Source organism: Coccinella septempunctata, chromosome X (genome assembly GCF_907165205.1).
Source record: "Coccinella septempunctata chromosome X, icCocSept1.1, whole genome shotgun sequence".
NCBI lineage: Eukaryota > Metazoa > Arthropoda > Insecta > Coleoptera > Coccinellidae > Coccinella > Coccinella septempunctata.
In genome coordinates, this window is record NC_058198.1 from 6,209,603 (window position 1) to 6,232,054 (window position 22,452).

At 35.3% G+C, this 22,452-nt stretch overlaps 5 protein-coding genes across 6 annotated transcripts in view; 2 read left to right on the forward strand and 3 right to left on the reverse strand.

Annotated features, from left to right (window-relative positions):
* LOC123322236 (hemicentin-2-like) overlaps positions 1-7,236 on the reverse strand; it is a 297,343-nt gene extending 290,107 nt beyond the window's left edge. Inside the window, exon 1 of the mRNA XM_044910147.1 lies at positions 7,049-7,236. The gene's annotated coding sequence lies outside the window, so the exon portion shown is untranslated. The remainder of the gene's footprint in view (positions 1-7,048) is intronic.
* Positions 7,237-7,603: 367 nt separating this feature from the next.
* Positions 7,604-10,924, forward strand: LOC123322235 (mediator of RNA polymerase II transcription subunit 15). Of its 2 annotated transcripts, none has more exons than XM_044910146.1 (5): positions 7,604-8,027; positions 8,260-8,555; positions 9,224-9,521; positions 9,634-10,088; positions 10,141-10,924. In XM_044910146.1, exons 1-5 carry the CDS (start codon positions 7,739-7,741, stop codon positions 10,567-10,569), a joined length of 1,767 nt encoding a protein of 588 aa, XP_044766081.1. In that variant the 5' UTR covers positions 7,604-7,738; the 3' UTR covers positions 10,570-10,924. The 2 variants fall into 2 exon arrangements, with proteins under 2 accessions (XP_044766081.1, XP_044766080.1); XM_044910145.1 differs by having other exon boundaries at positions 7,615-8,027; positions 9,218-9,521.
* A 277-nt stretch (positions 10,925-11,201) lies between these two features.
* Positions 11,202-14,142, reverse strand: LOC123321581 (protein DENND6B). Its single transcript, XM_044909251.1, has 8 exons — positions 13,877-14,142; positions 13,549-13,821; positions 13,309-13,494; positions 13,021-13,250; positions 12,752-12,933; positions 12,425-12,696; positions 12,070-12,282; positions 11,202-12,011 (listed from the first exon to the last, which is right to left on the reverse strand). The coding sequence occupies exons 1-8, from the start codon at positions 13,988-13,990 to the stop codon at positions 11,808-11,810; spliced, it is 1,674 nt and encodes a 557-aa protein (XP_044765186.1). The 5' UTR covers positions 13,991-14,142; the 3' UTR covers positions 11,202-11,807.
* Positions 14,143-14,328: 186 nt separating this feature from the next.
* Positions 14,329-15,817, forward strand: LOC123321582 (electron transfer flavoprotein subunit alpha, mitochondrial). Its single transcript, XM_044909252.1, has 6 exons — positions 14,329-14,504; positions 14,553-14,705; positions 14,761-15,025; positions 15,084-15,299; positions 15,353-15,504; positions 15,562-15,817. The coding sequence occupies exons 1-6, from the start codon at positions 14,469-14,471 to the stop codon at positions 15,739-15,741; spliced, it is 1,002 nt and encodes a 333-aa protein (XP_044765187.1). The 5' UTR covers positions 14,329-14,468; the 3' UTR covers positions 15,742-15,817.
* A 187-nt stretch (positions 15,818-16,004) lies between these two features.
* Positions 16,005-19,856, reverse strand: LOC123321574 (patj homolog). The gene is made up of 4 exons (XM_044909243.1): positions 19,261-19,856; positions 18,882-19,160; positions 18,040-18,770; positions 16,005-17,595 (listed from the first exon to the last, which is right to left on the reverse strand). The coding sequence occupies exons 1-4, from the start codon at positions 19,714-19,716 to the stop codon at positions 16,572-16,574; spliced, it is 2,490 nt and encodes an 829-aa protein (XP_044765178.1). The 5' UTR covers positions 19,717-19,856; the 3' UTR covers positions 16,005-16,571.
* Between the last annotated feature and the right edge of the window lie 2,596 nt (positions 19,857-22,452).

Consider the following 22,452-nt stretch of genomic DNA (forward strand, 5'->3'; position numbering starts at 1 on the left):
TGCTAAGGGAGACTTTATTCCGCCATCACCTCTGCGTCTTTACCAATCATTTTCAACATTGTTATTGAGATACCGCATCGTGTGTTCGATAAACCGTGGAAGTGCACATAGGCTTACAAACAGATTTGAAAATAAAGCGATCTTTTCGGTTTCTTTGCTCGATTGAATCAACACAGATTCAGAATGTATGCTGCCCTCGAATTACTTCTGCATAACTGGAGATAGTATTAAAATATGTTCTTGAGTTCACTGAAGAAAAAGTAATAACTAGGCATTTTGAAATGGCTCATTGAAATTTTGAATTTTTTCATCATCAATAAATTATTTCAAGGCTGATACCCTGAGTCATCTTTAATAGCCATTTCATTGCATTCTTCATGATAATGAAAACAATAATTCAAGTCAAAAGGATCATGAGACAAAATGACTATAAGGCCATGGAAAATGATTGAGTTGAGAAAAACAAAATAATTCCACGACAGAAAAAACCGTAATTCCAGTAATTCATCGTTTTTCTGTTGAATTTTACAGACAGAAAGAGAGGAAGTACTGGAAGAATTGAAGATACGAACATACCCTGGATACTACGTCTATACTTCGGCAAAAAATCGAAAAATATGCCGAAAAACGGGGGTTTTAATTTGTGATGAGCTAGTCTTTATTAAGCGCCACGCTTTTATATCTACTCATATATTATATCTTATATTATGGTTGATCCCCACAAATTTTCTATGTTCGAGAAAATATATAATGTGTAGAAAGACTCTTTCAGCATCAGTGCTTTCCACATCTCCTGATGACGAGGGCTCGAAACTGGCAATATTCCTGCGAAAATTCTAGCCCTCGTTCTCGCCCACATCACCCGTATTTCCTGGGGTGAAATTAGGGTGGAACGATGAAAATGAATTCTCAAGAACACATAACATTTCATTCCGTGAAAAGCATTCACAATTCTTTCTATATTATCAACATAATCTACAGACTTATTGTTGCCAAGAAAGTTCCTTTCACTCCTGCGACAACGACCTTTCTTCAGAGTATATATACGATATTAATAAGGGAGTTTCTTATTGTCTACTCTTTTCAGCGCCAAGTTCCACAAATCCAGCGCAAAATTCAAAAGTTGCCGCAACTCCTGGACAAATATGATATTGAATATTTCAGAATTACTCCAATCGTATTTATTTATTCGATTATCGCTATTTTTTTTCGCGTATAATTTTCAATCTAAAAAAAGAAGTTTCAAATTGATCCCATTGAGACATTTTCCTATCATTTTTCATTTTCAACTCAAAGATAGGAGTCACATTCTATCCTACCACTGTAATTTCACCAGGACGTTTGCGTATAATTGTAGCAGTAGTTCTAAATTCGCTCCAAATGGCGAAGAAAATTAAGATGGGGTGGCCCTAGAAAAATAAAATTCTCAAAGGGCAAGGTGGGCAAAATACCGTTGGGAAACTATACTTTAGATCTAGAAGGTAAGCTTTTTGAAGTTCACAAGTCGCAAAATGTAAGCAGAGAATGTTTCACATTAATTTTTTTCCGGATCGATTGAAAAATGTCATTAACTCAGATGATGAACTGAAAAAAATTGAAAAAAAAGTAGTTTCGTCTTCGAAACGCAGTATTCCATTAAGATGTTTCATGATTATAGCGATAAAGCCACGTTCTCCAATGACGAACTACATTGGCGGGGTGCATATATCGGCACCCCAATTCAATATGTTGCCCGGAACCCCAGAAATATACAAGGAGAGTTATCACTTCTTTTCAGTAGGTGTGAATGGTTCAAAGATGAGCTTTTTGTGGGGGAGTGCCTACTTCGGACGGAATGAGGGCATTAAAGCGGAGATAATAAAGGAACAGATTCTCCTCCCTGATACCACATAATATAAATATTCAACATCGTAATGGGGATGAGACCGGTTGATTTCTCGGATGCACGGTTACCGAATCGGAGTAGAAAGTTGAGTTTTCAGGTTTCCGAGGCCAGGTTAGGGACATTTCAACACCCACCCCACTGATATATGGTTCACAACCCCAAATCTCTCATCCATCATATTTTCCTTGCTTCAGTTGCAGCGGCTTTCGCAGTTTCCCTCCAGCTCGTCCCTCCTTGTACACTTTTATTACCGAGCATCGAAATAAAAAGATTGAGAATGATTGCCAGGGTGAGAAAAGTCCTTGAAATGAACCCCCTCCTTATTACTTCGTGAGTGATAGGGATGCAGAACCCCTATCCACATTTTTACAACGTAGATGCTGGTCAAAGACAAACAACATTTAAAGTAGATCTAACTTCGAAGAAGATCGGTAGATTTCACACTGGCTTCAACCCCTTTAATGAGTTCATGAAAACACTTATGAAATCACCAAAAATCTTCCCAGTTTCTCGAACAAACAACAGTACTAGCTCTAGTTACAAAACTGACACCAGGTGACAAATCCTGCGATGTGTCATTACTCTACAGTAATCTAATTGAATGACATTATCCAATTTGAGAATCTTTCGAAATAAAGAAATTTACAGAACAAATCTAGAGTTTTTCTTGAAGATAAACTCCCCAAGAACATTTTTTGCTCTTCCATAACCTGAAGTGAAATTTGTTCGGAAAATCTCCATACCTGACGAGCAAAAAATTTCCAAAAAAGAACCCAAAATTCCGTTTGATTTAAAAAAAACTCGAAAAATCCTGTAGGTGAACGAAATCAAAAGTGGTAAGATGAACCACAACGTGCAAAAAATTTCACACATCTAGATCGAAAATTGCGATCTGCACAGTACCCACAAAACATCGCACCACACAGACAGAAAATTTTCAGTCGAATTATGAAATTCGGTAACCTTTTTCAATGAATCGGAGTAAAAACCATTATTGCTGGTACTCAAATTTCTGAAGCCACATCAAAATACCCAATTAGAGACTGCTGTACTGTGATGATAACGCGGCTAAAAGAATCCCTGATAGGTGTTTTATTTTGAAAATATTATTTCCAAGTATCCAAGTCTCAACTCAATTTTTCTACCACTACGAGTCCTCACTTGAACCTGATTTTTCAATCGAGCTCTTTGTGATAAAGTAATCAGCTATGCCCCTATGAAAGTATTTTTTGAAACTTGTATGTTATATAACAGCTCTGCATTCTGAGATATGTGAGAAAGGGGAAAATGAGAAGTGTACAGTAGCGAAATGGTTGAGGAACTTTGGGGCTTGAACCCTTTATTGGAAGACCTTGAGTCAGCAGAGCCATTAAAACTTCTTCAACTAACCATATGTAAGAGGAACGAAGTTTCAGTAAATTAAAACTTTCCCTCGGAAGACCCTCAAATCTTACAATTTTTTCGATGGAAAATGATATACCTCGGACCTTGAATTCCGAATATTCCGAATTAATGAGAACATTCAGAGGATGAGAAATCTGACCGCTAGGTTTTCCATATTTAAATTTTAGAATCGTACATGACAAAAAAATTCATCAGATTGATAAATAAACACACGAAAATTTAAGCTATACCAATTAAACTCGAAATATGCAATGTCAAAACAATACTCGATATAATGCTTTTCATCCCATGAGCTCAACAAAATCAATTATTTTTCAGTGAAAATCAGCTTTTGTATCGCCAAATTTATTCGCTTTGAACTTGAACAACTGCCTCTGTAGAGCAGTAGACAAATCTACTGAAAATGAGAGGCGTGCACGAGGCTTTTTGAAATTTGTAGCAATGAGTTTACATTACTATAGAAGTCAATATTTATCTTTCATTCAATATAAATATTAAACTGCAGAAACAGGTGAAGGAACAATAGACCATATTATCATTATTGTATGAAGGATAATTGCATATAATTAGTTACCTTAATTTTTTTTTGGATGAGTTCATTCAGCCACATAAGTGTTGAATTGATTTTTGTTGGTTCTTTTCTGCGTTGAAAGCTACACTCGATATTTCATAAAATAATTCACCTTCTAATTATTATTGTAATGATATTTTACGATTTTAGAATGTTCACAAACATTCGCCAATGTTTCTTCAAATGAATAATAAATTTCCTTAATTTCGATGTCAATTTTGAAGAGTGCTAACCTGATAACCCTCCCAGATAGGGGTTCTGTTCAAGGGGATTACGTCAGCACTGTTTGTTTAAATAGAACAATTCGGCAACCGCTGTTGAGGAAGATTTAGGTACTTCGTAATTGAATGTTGTAATCAGTCTGTAGATTGATGAACAATACGATTTCGAGATTAGAATCAGCAAGCAAGGAGACAACCAGAAGGACCGTTAGTTGTTAATATGGTTAGGGTTTTATTTGTTTGCAGGGTAGCGGTGAAATAGATGGTCAAATGTCGCAGGCTTGTTCGAATTGAGATCAAAAGACCGAGACTGAAATGTCCCAATGGGGCCAGCAGTCGTTGTAGAAATTTCAAAGGACATGAACTATTGGCTTGCCTGTGAGCGCATTCCCTTAGACTACATGGCAAGGGGAGCGATCCTCCCTTGCCTTCTAACTAATGTCGTCTGTCGTGAAAATTTACCGTTCAGCCCCACCGCCAACTCTTGGAATTATAAAATAAATGGGGCTACATATTTATTCCTTGTAATGGAGGAAATTGCGTTTGGGAGAATAAAAAGAAACCGAGGGAATTAGTTTATTGTTACCGACATAAATATAGCTGTAATTATGTTCTTCGTCTCTATCTCTCGATCGAATTAATCGCCTCATTTCATCCTTAACAACGTCGCTCAATTTTGACATTCTTTCACCTACTCCAACGAATGAAATAACGTCAGACCTCGGATTAGACATATTCGCGAGATATTTTCTATAACAATTGAAAATCTAAGGAAAAAAAATGTTTTCTCAATATCGATTGGGATTAATTCAGAATATCTCGAAGATTTCAAATGCGTGATTGATAATAATCACTACATTCGGGAGTAATTAAATGCTGATCGATTTCACCACAAATTTTTATTATTTCCCAAAAATTATCATAAAAAACATCCCTCATCCCTTTCTTGGGACATATCAGCCAAGAACTACCATGTGTGAGAAATTCATGTTGCAGTACCAGGAAGAAAATATAAAGTGCAGCGAGTTTGGAATGATCCAACCTAGGAAAATTCCGACAGAGTGCTTCTCTTCCTATTCCTGAAACTCTTTTCTCTATTTCTCTATCTCTATTGGCCTCGTGTCACTCCTTTTGATTCTTAAGTTGCAGGGAGCCCACGACAAGCAGACCTTGTTTTTCTTGACTATTCCGTTGGTTTTTTTTGTCACTTCCATGCCATACCATCTCAGAACTGTAGTGAACATATGGTGTTGACCCAAAATACTCCAGAGTCGTGGCTCTAGAACCATCTGTGTACAAATGGATGGTATTCTTTTTGAAACCTGGGATTGTGGGCTCCCTTTCACAATTTTTTTAAACATCGTGGTCTGGGATTTATTTGGTCAGAGATGAGCAGGCTCTCTGATTCCTAATTTCCTCATAGCCAGTACCTTCCCTGGATAGTCTTAGAATGGCACAAGAGAAAGAGGTTGTGAGATCTGTAATGATCTCCAATGCCACGTTCTCAAAGCTCCAGTAATACAAGCACAGGCTAACCTTCGAATTCTATTGAAGGACATCCTTTCCTTGGCATACCAGACAATCATGACGTACATCCATAGCAGTATTTTTGGGCCTTTGTTGCTTTGCCAACAGTTACCCCAATTTGCTTATAAGCTTGCTACCTAAGTTAGTTCCCAAATATATAATCCCAGATAATACTTGACTTCAGACTTCCACTCTATGAATTTTCCATTCAGAGAGAGGAATCCTATAGCTAGAAGTTTTCTTTTTCGGGTTTTTGTTGAGTTAATGTTTAGCCCCTCTGACCAGCACCATTGCTCGATAATTTTGAGGCCCACTTGCATAAAGTCTCATAAGGTACGTGGTGTCGAATTTTCCTCTAACTATTGATACTATGTATGTCGTAAGCATAACCTATACATTCTGAATCAAGCTACGTAAGCCTGTGGAGTAGCTCATCCACTTCTAAGTGCCATCAGAGGGGAGATATTACTCCTCCTTGAGGTACTCCGAGAGTAATGGTTTGATCACCCATATTTTACGAAATTATATGAAGCCCCTCTTGCATTCATTCTGAACACGAGCAAATAGTTGTATTCACTATCTCAGTAATAAAAAAAACCAATAGCAGAGAAAATATGTGCCTTATTTCCTACAGTATTCATAGTGAGCAGTTGTTCAGAAGATTCATACACTTAATAGGCACTTAATTTCTTCAATGTTAAGGAAATTTTCGGAAACCGTTTTGAAATTTTGAATGAAAGAATGTGATTCATGCAGTGAAAATATCCGAATGTAGGCATTGCGCATTCGCCAATTTGTAATTCATACTTGGAAGGAAATTACTATTATTGCAAATATACGAAAACTCACTTTTTTTCCAAAAACCTCGTTTTCAATTTCTTCCTTTTTCATCTCCGACTTCACCATAGTCTTCATTACTTGATCTGAACAATATGGAAGGTCCGCAAATCATCTGTACACGAAAAAATAACAGTACTCATTAAGAATTTCAAAAATATTAAGAGATGGAAGATACAAAGTTAATGATGGAATATTGGAACGCATTAAATACCTTTTTAATTTTTGATTTCGAGATCGATTATATAGATATATATCAAACTTTCATTCCGATTTAATTTTGAAGCACTTATGGAATAAATGACAGATACATATAATCTGTGATGGAATATCGAATAGTGAAGGCAAAAATTTTCATCTAACTAAATAGAGACTATCCATTTCAAGCATTGTTTTGAATTTATTCGTTCAATATTTTATAATACAAATATCACTTTTAATATTTAGGTAATATGATTGAGTATTAAACCCAATACTCAATACTCAATGGTAATATGGAAATTCTCACTCGACAACTCCTAACATTTCCAACAGATTCATCCTAAAGTAACATCAATCATCGGAAATATTGAAAAAATATGAATATGTATCTAGAATACATACCTAAAGTAACAATGATTCTGAAAGTCATGCCCTAAAGTGGAATAAAGATTCAAAAATAAACTAAAGTGGAATGACATTTCAACAAGGAAATCAATTTACTCAGATTGAAAAAAATGAATAAAACTGAACACGTGATAACTATATACTGCCTACTAAGAATTATCATGAAGTTAATGTAATTAAATTACTTATACATCTCCCGAATTTAAGAATAATGCGAAGTATTGTTGGAAACTTGAGGCCGAATATATGTTTACTCATAAGACAATTACAATATACCTTATCTCATAAATAAAACTAAAAATGCGTTTCGTTTTATTACTTCAGCATATCTAAGCAGCAAATAAACAGTTTTTACTCTCCAACATTGAAAATTGAAATCATATGAATAGTTACATCCACTGCAACTATGATGAATGGAAGCCAACGACCTAGAGGTAATTTTCTTCATCCAATTTCTCAGTTGCAGGTTTCAGAAAATGTGGAAAACTCTTAGGTTGATGGCCATCAATTTTTGGACGAGGCCGAAAAAATTTATTCAATCAGACCTAACCTAACAAACAACGATGACTACGTCAATGTGTCAATGTTTGTTTATATTTTGTCGCGTAGGTTAGGTGTGACTGGACGAACACTGACCAACAATAAATCCGTTCGTAATCCCTACAACCTACAATAAATCATTTTATTATGTCCGTCCCAGAAGAATGGCGAACTCAAGCATTCAGACAGAGTGTAATTGCTCGTATTGATGATGCTATTCGTACTTATGGAATGAATACATCTAGGAACAGTATCGAAATGGAGAACCATGTTTACTTGAAAGCAAAAACACGCGAAGAATATCTAGGATTTGTAGCTAGATTGATCTTGCATGTAAGAGAAATGAATAATAAGAAAACTGGAATGCAAGCAGGACAACCACAAGCAGGTGGTATGCCAGATCCAATAAATGCTCTTCAGAATTTGGCCAGTCAAGGTGAATTTTTAGTCAAACATGCATGTTGTACTCATTCAAGAACATGTTTTTCAAGCATAGGTTTCATTGCATTATAAAAGTAAGATTACCAAACATTATGTACTTAGATATTCTAGAACTTTATTGCTACTACGAAATCAATGTCTAATTCAGATCTCTTTAGTAATAAGAATCCTTAACTCCAATTCAATAGCATGTGATGATAAGTATAGCCATTATTTTTTGATTTCAGGTACAAGAAATAACCAGATGCTGAATATGGGACCACAACAGAATCCCATGGGTGGCCCGCAACAACAAATGGGTGTAAATGTATTTCAAGCTATAGGAAGGGGGCCTGGTGGAGCCATACCCAACATGCAAGCAAACATGCAAAATCGTATGGGAGCCAATGGGGCACAAATGGGCAATCAAATGAATAGTCAAATGGGTGGTATGAACCAAATGGGTGGTCAGATGCCGAATCAAATTCCGTCTGGTAACATGAACCAACTAGGAGGACCTATGCAAGGAACACTTAGTAATCAGGTACAAACACTATGATTTTCATATTCTTTTTTATGCTAGTCACCAGAAATTGAAAAAATCTCACATCAAATGACTCAAAAACCTTTATGCTCATGCATCATTGACCTCGGTGAATTTGTTTTCTTCGTTCCTGATCTGTATTCTAATTTTCCAAAAAATTCGTCATCATGTAGGTTGAGGAATTTTAAAGGTTGATATTTTGCGCTTTGCTTGTACCACCACAATATTCAGCGAGTGCAAATCATCACATTGTTCTGATAGGGTAGGTATTTCTCATGGAGTTATATTATATCTGTAAATATAAATTGGTACTGGATAAATATCACTTCCAGAATATTGAAATCAATGCCAGAATCAACATTCAGTATTCTGTCCCTGAATTGTACTGTTCACTAGACTTTTTGTCCTAATTCTACTTAAATCGAACTGAATAGAACCAGGAATTGTTTCTTTACTTCTACAAGATTTGAATTACACACCAACATGGCCTGTCACAATGTCAGATATGTATGGCATGCTAGGTTGATAGAAGTTAATAGAAATGGAATGGTATTTTATTCGTTCTCAGGATAGTTGGTGTGGCAGGTCAACCTTTGATGTGTTGAATTTCAAAAATAACATTATAGGCGAACTCTCACAACCATTATGGATAAATTTCTCAGTTGCAGGGTAGCATGCCAAATCAGATGGGCAATCAGCAGCCAGGTCAACTGCAAGGACAACTTCAGATGAATCCTGGTCTTCAAAATCCCATGGGAGGTCCAATGGGGCCTCAGTTGATGGGTTTTTCACGCAACCCAACACCAACACAATTCTTGCAGCAGAGTCCTTCCTCTTCTGTTCAATCACCAGCAGGTATGAGTGGGCCTCCAACCACTAATCAGATGGTTGCATCTCCAGCCTTAGCTCCATCTCCGGGATCCAATATGGGTATGATGGGCAATACTGGGCCTCCTAGGTCAATAGGTAATTCTTCAAAGAAATAATTATCTCATTTCAACTGATACCAATAAAAAAATATCTACTGATATGATAGATGTTCCGGCTAACTTGTGTTGATTAATTTTTTTTTGAAAAGGTATGGCTCCAAGTCCAGGAACTTCACTCAATACCCCTGGGCAGCCTATACAGAGTCCGATGGGTCTTCAAGACGAGCAAGCTTACAGAGAAAAGGTTCGTCAACTCAGCAAATACATAGACCCCTTGAGGAAAATGATAGCGCGCATAGGAAACGACGGTGAGAATGTTGAGAAACTGAGCAAGATGAAGAAATTACTAGAGATCCTCTCCAATCCCCAACAAAGAATGCCATTGGAAACTTTGATAAAGTGTGAAGTTGTACTTGAAAAAATGGATATTAAGAGAAGTGACGGGAATGCTCCTGGAACTGGAATAGTGTTCAAGGAAAGTCATATATTTTCACCATTACTTGAAGCTATAAGCACAAATGCTCAGAACCCTAATTTCAACCACACACTACACAGGACATTTGGTCCAACACTGGACGCACTTTTTGGACCAGAGCTCAAATTGGTAAGTGCCAAAATGCGAAGCTTCCATCAAATATTAACTCGTATGCTTACAGGTATCAGGTTTACCACCACACAAAATTGAAGAGCCCACAAGTGACATACCAGATGCATTGCAAGGAGAAATAGCGCGTTTGGACCAAAGATTTAAGGTTTCCCTTGACCAGAACCAGCAGCCTGGCTCAAAATCAATCCAATTGACTTGTTGGCTAGATGACAAACATTTGCCCTGCGTTCCGCCGATATCAATAATGGTACCGGAAGACTACCCCTTCACATCTCCTGTTTGCCACACGAATTCCCAAGAATACAACGCTACTGCTTTCTTGTCCGCCGTTGAACAGGCCTTATTATGGAGGATTCAGAAATTGCAGAAAAACTTTTCAGTTAGTCAGTTGTTAGATACTTGGGAAATGAGCGTTCGACAAGCTGCTAGTGGAAATAATACAAGGGTGGCCGCTGAACTTGTACTGATGGGTTTGTAAAGGATTTGGTATATTTATTCATGCTCTATAACGTGTTAACTGTTTCAACAGATGAAAAAGTAATCAACCCTGTATATAGAATTCTGGTTCTATTGAGGCTTTGAAAACTTTGACATTTTTAACTTCTTGGTCTTCTTTTCGTGTTTGTTGCTTACAATTTTACACTGGTATTCTTGAATAAGTCGATGATTGTTTCTAGAACTTGTTATTCATTTTTCATACAGCAATGATCATTCAGGATGAAAATTAATCAAATATCCCAACTAGAAATTACTTTTGCATCTGTAGTTGATTTGTGATAGTTTTCAGTTTATCAACATATTCATTTTATTGAAAATAAAATATTTATAGTAAATTCGTAGTTTTACTAGGGACAATTTGATAATCACTGCCCTGATTACTGCAAATAGTATTTCAAGCAAACTCTTCAAAGTTATTGAATCACCTAATTTAAAAATTTCCAAAACTGTGACAAAGATGTCGAAAGCTTTCCCGGCATGTTCTTGATAATTTCTCTCTTCCAAAAAAAGGCTCGGGTCAGCCTCATTATACACTCATTGAGGAGGACACTTTTCAATTGAAGACTGATGAAAAAATCGAGAGAAAACCTCATTGTAAATAATAAATACGCATTGGAATCAACAGTTCTATATTTCAAAAAAAATTTACAATCTGATGTAAAGGTCAATCATCCAACAATTATATAATAAGAGCTGTTTAAGTGAACAAAGGGTCATATTTCCAACATAAAACCAAATTCAAGATTCCCATTCACTGGTACTCATATCAAAAACAATAGGTCTTACTACTCAATAATGTATTGAGCAGTTCGTCACATTCAACAAGGATGAACCTTGAATTTAGCATTTTATAAACATCTCAAAATATTTTCAATCGAGAAAAAGCTGCAAAAAAATATTGATTCGAATCATAATGGTACAGAATGGATGCCATAAGAAAAATATTATCTGATCATTTTAGAATATCCTTATAAAATCGATATTTTGTACGGTGATATATATTAAAACTGTTTTGGCACATATTTTTTTTATCATTTAGAATATCTGAAATGTGATGGATACAAAACTGTAAAATGATTAAAGTATATCAATTTGATCTATAATTTGAGGGCAGGCCAGAATACAAATACCACATCTACCCTTATTCCAAATACAAAAATAATGTACATTTTGAGCAGATCAGTAACAATTATCTCAGAATTTTGTTCGATATCATTATCATGAAACTTTAAGTATATTCTTCATATCATCAGGAAGAGAGCTTATAATATCTTGAAGTCTTTGATTTAATTGTTCTTTAACTTTATCACTATCACTTACTGGTAAATTTTGTTCTTTACATTCATTGATTTTGTTCCGTATTTTTATCACCATGTCCACTACCTCGACCTCTGGACGGCCTTGTACCCATAACTTCAGATCCTACAAAATAATTTTTATGATGAAACTAAATGGGTGCCTGGAGGAATAGGAAACTTACAGCATCTGAAAGGGCCTCCAAATGAAGAGCTTGAAGTTTAGAGTACAGCTCAGAGTATCTGGTATTGAACCATCCATCAAAATTAGGACATCTGAAAAATCTCTTGTATAGTCCTACCCAATCACCCTTGATACCAGTAGTCAACTGAGGACCAGCCGTTTCTAGAGCTTGAAAAAAGTCATCAGGATTGAAGGGCAAAGGACTTGGGGCAGCCTAAAATGGAAAATTTAGCATTACTTCCAACATATCTACCCAAAAAATATTTTAACAGCCTCCAATATTTCCACATGACACATTTTGTAGATTAGAAACTAGGATAAGAGAAAATATATAACTTATATTCCAAATTTCTCACCTTGAAGGGAGAAATATTTTTCTGTAAGGGCATCAAGCTTGCTATGTACCTTTCAAGGGGAATCATAAAACTTTGAGTAAGTTCAAGAAGATGTCTTTTCAATAGAGCGGATTGGACTTCAGAAGGTCTCTTTCTTGTGATGCCATTGACCAGTTTTTTTATTATAGATTTATCTTTTTGCAAAAACGACTTATATGTGGTGTAAACTCCTGGACTGTTATCCAACAATTTCATATTAGTTTTCTTCTTCAATTTGTGTGAATGTGTCTGATCTAAAATAAGATTTCAGTCTGATAATTGTAATTTTTATTAGTTTTTCTTCCATACCAGTATCATCTAGTCTTATGGAATGTGGCCAATGGAAAAGTGTCTTTCCAAAAAAAGGATTTGTTACTCCTAATATGACAGGAGGGGGTCCAGGGCTTTTATTAGTGAATTGCTTAAATTCACTGTCATGTATGGTGAAATAAGGTCTGTAGTCCCCACAATATCTGAGAGGAGCTATTATTCTGAAATTAAACAAATCATTCATTTGTTAGAAATGTTGCATTCTATTGCCAGATTGTGCAAAAACCGTATCTTTATACAAGATTCACCTTGTTAATGCTAGAACCATGTTGGAAGAAAGAGTAGGAGATGGTGCCATGATAACCAGTGGCTCACAAGTTAGAACCAATTCCCACAATAAATGTATATGCGACATAACAGGTTGTAAAATTGTGAAAAAATTCAGGTCTTCAACAGATGTCTGAATGTGGTTCTCCAAGTTTTCATTGATGGAATATCCTACATTTTTATTCGAACTTCCATTAACTGGAATTTTCATCTGAAAATCAATAAACACCACTTTCAGAAACTATGATTTATGCATTGTGATAATTCACCTGAAACACTGATCCTAATAGGGGTAAACTGATGGGAATACCAGGAATTGGTGCTGGCCATCTATCTATGTTATTACATACAGCTTCTAAACTCAATTCTCCATTTTGGAAATATTCGGGTGCAATTAGACAAGATATTTTCGAGAATAAATTATTGAAAGGTAAACGGCTTACTATCACAAAACTCTAAAAAAAAGACAACCATCCATAAATAGAACAGTCATTTTCATATATATTCACCTTTTGAAAATAGCCTCTCGGTAAAGAGGGGTCTTTGACTTGTCTGAAATAAACATATCCCCAGAAATATGAGGGATTGATTTGCAATTCCAATGGACATTTTGAATTATAGATGAGGTGTTCTCGCTTCAGAATCCTATTTCCTGGACTACTCTGTAATCTTATTATGAAATTTGTGTCACCAATACATCCTGAATTTGAATCAGGAAATGCCAAATAACATATGTTAGAAATTTCTTGTTTACTCAAGTTAACATCATTAGGGAATGTAGTCTGAAAATCATTCAGTGTTAAATAAAATGCATTTAATAAAAAGCATCAACAATACCTCTAAAGCTTGGCCTATTTCTAAATCGAAAGTCACAACACATACACAATGTATCCAATTCCTAAGATTTTCCCAGGAACTTTTCTCAGTTTGTCCCTCAACATTTTCGGTCATTTTAACATGAGACTATAGTCCTTATATTAAGGTTTTTCGTTAATATGCTATTATATATAAACATTACGTGATAACTGAAGGAAACCGAATGTAGCAGATCATAATACAACTGACATTATTAGTTCAATTACCTATTTAACAACAAACATTAATAAAAAATGCGAATGTCAATCTTCCGCAAAGAGGAATGTCAAACATTTTATGTAGTAAATACCCATATTATTTATAAGAAATGCCACAAATTTATCAGAGATACTGAAAATTTCAATCTAGCTAAATTAAATTAATGATTAAATTATTCTTAAGATAAATATTTTGAAATTCATTGTGAACGTCAAACCGTCAGAAACTTTGACAATTTTTCGTCATTAGCGCTACTGAATTATGAACTTGTGGAGTTGGAATTCATGTACTTTGATCCTTCGTAGTGTATTGATACAGCTAGTCTGAAATTAAATTGAGAATATACTCTAAAAAGATGCTTTGCAATAGGACGAGACACGTTATTCATGGGGTAAGATATGAATTGATATTAATTTAACTTGCTAAAGATTTTCTTTAGTTTTCCAGCCAAGCTAGAAGACTCCAAAGTACCCTGGTAATAGCTGAACATGATAACAAAAGCCTTTCTCCAATTACACAAAATGCTATTACAGCCGCGAAGAAATTGGGTGGTGAAATTACTGTTTTAGTAGCAGGTGTCGAATGCAAGCCAGTGAGTACTAATGAATCAATTTTGCTCTAAATCTATTAGTCCTTTAATATTTCAGGCTACAGAAGCAATAGCAAAAGCTTCTGGCTTATCAAAAATCTTAGTAGCAGAAAGTGAAGCTTTCAAAGGGTTCACCCCTGAGAGCTTAACACCTCTCATTGTGGACCTGCAAAAGAAATCTAGTTTCACCCATATCATATCTGGAGCTTCTGCATTTGGAAAAGCGCTACTTCCCAGAGTTGCAGCCAAACTTGATGTATCCCCTGTATCTGATATAATAGGTGTACAGTCTCCGGATACTTTTGTTAGAAGCATATATGCAGGTGATTTGCTGGGATACATTTTGATCCTTTGATTCTCTATTATGCATATGTGTTATAGGTAATGCAATTCAGACTGTCACAGCTAAGGATCCTATCAAGGTAATCACAGTACGTGGTACAAATTTTGAAGCTGATAAGTTAGAAGGAGGATCAGTCCCTCAAGAAACAGTACCAGGTGATTCCTTTAAAACGGACTTGACTGAATTCATAAGCCAAGAACTGAGCAAGTCAGACAGACCGGATCTTGCTAGTGCTAATGTAGTTGTTAGCGGAGGTACATTATTGAAATTTCTAAACCAATTTGTATTCACCTCTTTTTTCCTTCAGGTAGGGGATTGAAATCTGGAGATAATTTCAAGTTGTTATATGATTTAGCTGACAAACTCAATGCAGCCGTTGGTGCATCTAGAGCAGCTGTCGATGCTGGTTTCGTACCAAATGATTTACAAGTGGGTCAAACAGGGAAAATCGTTGCTCCTGTATGTATCATTTTTATCCTCATTTTAATGAAACTTCAATATTCTTTTATCTTTCAGGACCTATATATAGCTGTAGGAATATCAGGTGCAATTCAACATTTAGCTGGAATGAAAGATAGCAAGACTATAGTTGCAATTAACAAAGATCCCGAAGCTCCAATCTTCCAAGTTGCCGATTACGGATTAGTTGCTGATCTATTCAAAGCAGTGCCTGAACTAACTGAAAAATTGAAGTGATTATGAGATTTTATTTTTTTTAAATGTGTTTTTGCATTTATAGAATTTATCAAAAATATATATTTTGAAGAAGAAAGATGTTTATTGTTAGCAAGTGCCAGATCTTGAGGAGCTCAAGGCCCCTACATTAAAAAAATGTATATTTTGAAATCCCTTCCAGAGGACGGAGATTAAGATTAAGTATAGAAGAAGGATCACTAACTCAGTGAACTTATTTTTTGATATAAAAAAAGGGTTGAACAAATGTTGAATAAAACAAATTCTCTGGATAAGTATAATATATTATACCATATTCATAGATATAAAAATTCTCTTTATAACATTTGGATATACTTTCATTTAAGTAGTGATTATTGAACTAGTATTTGAACACAAAATGACTGCACATAGTATATAGATTTGAAATATAAAGACTTGGAGAACTGTTATAAAAATGCAAGAGTGCTAGAATGGCAAATTTTCAAGAACTTTGTGCAGTGGTTGTACCTGGTTGTTGAGTATTGTCAAGATCTTAAAAGTAAAAGTGTAAAAAAGTTGTCTTTGCTGGTGAATGTGATGTCTATTTTGAGTTCAAAAAAATGTCATGCCCTCCCCCCTAAACATGTTTAATACTGAACATACATAATACTCAATTTTAAATGATGTGGAAATCTAAATCCTTCATAAAATTTTATCACAAATGACTTCAGTATCACTTATTTCTACTGATAATTAATGAACCCAGGTAAAAATATTCTTCAATGGAATAAAATAAGTATCAAGCACTATGAAAGCTGCATATTTCTTTAAGCCTTCCACTGACCAATGCATTATTCCCCTAATAATGACAATCATCCTTGAACACTTTGAGATGTGAATCTTTGATCTACTTCTAAAACTGAACTATGAGATAGACTATCAGGTAAAGGCAATGGTTTAGCTACTCCTATTCTAACAATTCCTTTAGGAGCACCCTTCAGTGCTTGCACTGCTTGATCTAAAGAAGCATTCTTAAGAACAGTATCATTGACAAACAACAATCTATCTCCAGGTATTAATCTACCATCAAGCTGAGCAACACCACCAGGCACCAAACTTCTTATAACAATGACAGTATTATTAGGATCTATAGGATCTTGATAGTCTAAAATTGAAAAACCTAATCCTCTTTCTCCTTTCATCAATTCGATAACTTGAGGTTCAGAACTCCACATAGCTAAGCCAGTTAATGGTTCCAACGAACGAGATTTCATCTTGTTGAAATTCGAATCGGAATTGTTCAGCGCTGAAATGCTACTAGCCAAGGACCCATCCGATTTTGCTTTGACTAATCGGTCCGTCGCAAGAACCAGGTTATGTAAACTCCTCGACAAAACTGACCTGTCAGAAAGTGAGGAATTATGTGAACTGCTCTGTTGTTCGTACATATAAGAGGGGCTCCTTCCACACACCATACAAACATTGATGGGTAAAACCTTCAAAATGCTGACTACTTCATTGTGATTCATGCCTAGAAGTGTATGTCCGTTGACCTCCAACAACTCATCTCCAGACCTCAAAGTTCCGCTTTTTCCAACCGGGCCTTCTGGCAATATCGATCTTATATAATGGTGAGGTCTCACTTCTTTTCCATCTTCAACATCTACCGTGCCTTCTAAACTAATACCAAGTCCACCTCTCTCACCAAATTTCTTCAAGTAGGCAACAACTATTTTGATTTCGGGACCAACAATTTTTTGCCATTTCGCTATGATTTCTTTCTCAGTCAATTGAGGTGGATTTTCGATGCTATCTAGGCTTCTAGGATACGAGCTGAATTTTGATTCCACAGGCCCATCTAAGCTCCTTCCAAAATAATCCTCACTGCTAGGTAATCTGCAAGTTACATAACTATATGTTAAAAAGGCACAAGGATTTCAGGAATATGTGCTACGGTTAGGATGATTGGAGTTTTAAAATGAATACCAATGTTGAGGATTTTCTGATTTTGCCTTACACTCCATTTTGTTAATACAGGTTGTTATTTGGATATGTCCAAAAATTATAACATGCATTTAAAAACTTTCTCATGAGATAATCTGGAAACACCGCTATGTTATTCTGAATAAAAACAAGAATTTCATATGGAAATGGCAGTGACCGATAAATTGCACAAATTGTTAGTAGCACAATATCCCAAAATCCTGTGAGATGAAATCCAGACAATTTGGTCCTTATATACATACATTGGGTGTTAGTGAAGGTGAAGTTAGACAGGAGTTAAGGTCGACAATTAGAAAAGTTAACTAAGGGATATGACAATACTCCGGATGCAATTACCGTGGTACTTCTGGTGGTGAGGGGCTCACGGAAGGCTTTATTTCACCTACACTTGCAGCAATAGCTTGTTGGAGCTGCTCGTATTTTGGTCCATGTAGGTACCTTTCCAAACACAATCTAACGACGCTTCCACAATTCCGGAGAACTTCCACAGCTTGTAAATTGGAATAACCTTGCAAAGACTGACCATCCACTTCCACTATTCTGTCATTGACTTTAATTTTTCCACTCAAATCTGCAGCACTGCCTTTATTCACACTCTTGACAAATATTCCAGATAATTCTTCTTTTTCACAGACATAACCGGCAATTGTGATACCCAATCCATTTGCATCTTTCTTCAGTTCTACCACAAATTTTTCCATTTCAGGCATCTTGACTGATAGGTCTAAGTTCAATAAAGGCAAAGATGGTGAAGCTGGCATTCTCGCTAATCCTATGTAACTCTTAGGTTTAGTCTGGTCAAAGGGGTAAATGGACATATCTGTTATTGGTTCTATACTTTTTACAAACATTGGAACATATTTGTGCTGAACAAGGTACTTGTCTAACTCTGCAGCATCACTCAGTAACCTTGTTGGAACTAATGGTGCTTGTGAACTGAGATATTTATAATCAGGTGCTGTTATATCAACTGGTCGTGCCACAACCAATCTGACATGAGTCCCTGATTGCCTCAGAACTGTAGCCACTTGTTCTGATCCCATCTCATGCAAATTCACATCCCCAATCTGGAAAAACGTTACTTAATATCTCTTTCTAAATTGAAATGTTTCATAGCATAGACTCCTTCAATATAACTCCAATGGAGACAGTAAAAACCTAAGATACTGTTTACTCACTTGCAGTATATGGTCTCCACTCTGTAGTCTTCCATCTCTGTCAGCTACTCCACCAGGTAAAATAGTTTTTACAACCACCCCCATATTTTTCACGCCAACAATTCCAAAACCAAGACCAGTTCCATCATTAATCAAGTCTATACTCTCAACTTCTGACCATTCGCTACTGATGATGGTGTCTGATCCTGTTTTGGATGCATCACTACCAACGGAAGGAGATCTATGTATGATATCCTCATCAGGAGAATTATAACCTTGATTCTGTAGATGTCTCAGTGTCTATAAGAATGAAAATAAATGAATTGAAAAAAGCATTGTCAGCACAGATAATTTACCGTAAAATTATTATTGGTTTCTACAAAGTAAGTAACAAACTCACCTCTTTATTACATAGGGATCCATTTAAAGATTTCCCATTCAGTAAAGCTAGCTTAGTCTCTGCAGAAGTGAAGGTATGTACTTGGGGTGAACAAGGAGAAATGGGTGCCGAAGGAACTCTCTGTTCATCAAAATCTCTAGAAGCTGGATAATCGTCAGCGTAATCATGGTCATAATCACCAGCTGGTGGAACATTTAGAATCAGCTCACCAGAAGGAGGAATTTCGAAATCAACTGGAAGGATAGATGGATGCTGGCCCAATTGTTGATTCAACTCACTTATCGAATCCTGAACTGTCACAATACTCCGAAAAACTGGATTTTCCAAAACAGATATAAGAAGATTCAAGTCTTGGTATGTATTCACTTGTAGCTTGGAATCTCCTAAATCGTCTACTTTATGTTTAATGTCTTCAAGTAGCTGCAATGCACTAGATATATCTGCGTTAAGATGCATTATTTGGGAACAATTAAGTTAATTAATTAACTTATTTTCTGTGTCTTAAAACTAATCCACTACAATTAAATGACTATACGATATCTTGTACTTTTGTTTAGTTTTCTGACAACTAAGCAATGACACATGTCACGGACAGGTGACACATGACGTCACATCTTCATTCATTACTTTCTTCAAGAGCAATGGTTTCATCTTCTCCTCTCCTTCATCTTATCCCCAACAATTATCTATATATGGATAATAATAAATAAGATACGTTATACTTATATATAACTTATCATCGAAATTGGAAACATTTCCCTTATAGCAAATAATATATTTTTCTATATTATCCTCACAAGTGAATTAATGTGTAATGAGTGTTGCATACTCTCGCTATACTCGCTATGAATCAACGTATCTTCTTGGTATGAATGATAGTACTATAGATAGTACTACATAGTACTATAGATAGTACTACCCTCCATAGATAGTAGAATTTACTGACCTCAATGAGTTTAAAGGACTTATTATCTAGAACGAACATTTCTCACAAAAATTTTTTTTTCTGAAACTCTTTAGGGATTTCACTTCCAGTCTCTGAAACAAAATCAATTAAAAAATTTAAATAATCGATATGCTCCTTCGTAAATTTTTGAGTTAATTTGTCAGGAGCAAATCAGATTATTTTTAAACAAAGCCTCTATTCCCAGTCTTAAGGACTCAATATTATTATTATTATGGTCACTGTTAGTATACTTACCATACCTACCAGTGGCGTAGGGTAGCACGAAGGAATTGACACCATATAGGCTAAAAGCTAAAACTTCTATAACTTTTTACAATAATTACTCTTTAATATGTTTTTTATTTTTATAATAGTATAACTAATCATGAGTATCCTATCAACACTGAAATCAAAGAATATTGTAAAATTGGCTCTCATTGCCCAAAAGTACGGAGTAATAGGAACCACCAAGAATGAAACCAAAATTATTTTTGTTCTCCTCCCCTTGTATATAGTACGCTGCTGATACCAAGTGTCCTAATACTCCTAGTGTAAGTATATATTATCCCTGTAATCCTGTAAAATTGGCCTTACAAAATGTATTTTAGCAAATGATACTTTCATTTAGATTACTTCTTTGATTATGTTTTAGGAAAATCTTTTGCTTAAAACACAAACAACTTCATTTGAAATATTCGAATATGCTTTCGTTATAGGAAATAGAGCAGAGTACAATTATCAAAAATATAAAATAATGACTATATTTTAATCAAATTATCCAGGTGGATCTTACGCTTCCAGAAAAATGTAAAACTTATTAATATTAACCTTTATCGATTCATTTAGGTTCATATATAATAACCTTGGTACACAAAATTTTTTGAATTTCTCTTAAGATACGTAATAAATTTGTTTCTTGTTTGAGGCACTAAAATTCCTGTTTGGGTAGTTTTACATCCTCATTCCTATGTTTCACGTTAATTCTAATCGAAATATTTCAGTTTTTACGGTTTTTATAGTCATGAGGAACACGACAAATCTGCAAACTTGAAAGATATGTGATTTTTCTGGATTTCATCGAGGCCGATGTGTTTCATGAATTGATACTTCATTAGATTCGAATTGAATCTATTGATATGTTATTGTCACTTCTTGTAAAGTTGCAAATTGAATCCATTAAACAACTTGAATTTCTTCATTCAATTTCCGCAACCCAGATATTGAGATCGAAATTTGAAATTGGCCAATGGAAATGCGAGATTATGGTCTGACTGGTTGGGGCTCTGGAGTGCCACAAGCCAAACTTACAACCTTCGGACTTCCCATTTTACATTTTTGGGATTCGCAGCATGCTTGATTCAATATTTTTTGCCTAAAAATCACATTAAATCTGCCATAATTTGCATAGTTATGGCTGTACCTGATTTGATTGCTGAATATTTAAATTCTAGAATATAATATACTACAATTTCAAATGGTATATCCCCCTAAACAAGGCGTTCTGTAATCGATACTCCTTGTGTTTGTTTTTTCAAGTTTTAAATCTTGATCTCCCACATTTTGTGTTAAAAAATGATCTATTATTGGCATGTATCACAGGTTTTGTAGCCTTTTTCTGCAAAGCTGAATTTTTTCCATTTCATTCTTCAACTTTCATCTTACCTCTACATTTCCCAGTCCCAGCTACAAGATTCGATCAAAATAAGGGTAAAGGCGTTGAGTATTAAACTTTTAATAGTCAATGGTAAAGGACCTGGAATTATTTTGTGGTATTTAGGAAGTAGGAACCTCCTGTAAAAGATTAAAATATTTCGGAAAAGTGCAGAAATTGGAAGTCCATTCACCGAAGGACGAAAGGCAATAAATGACCTCCTATATATGTCCTTTTGCAACATCTCATGTGAAGGTCCAAATATTTTATAGTCTAAGCACTATTAGTGTTAAAATATTGCAATAGTATTTTACTGAAACATTGCGTGTTTTGCATTTTCAAATTTTTTTTATAAAGAACTAGGGGGGTGAAGGTGATTCACCCTTCATCTGCATCTTATCGTAAGTAGAAGGAAATTGAGGAAAAACTGAGTTAACCCTCATACTTTTGATACAGTCAAATTGAACTTTTTTTCTGTTGTGAATCTCAAGGTATAGTTGGCAATTTTTTTTCAATCATAAAGGGGAATTGTAATCATCAATTGCTGAACACGCGGAATCGTACGATTAATGAATGAAAAATTTGCAGTCGTCAA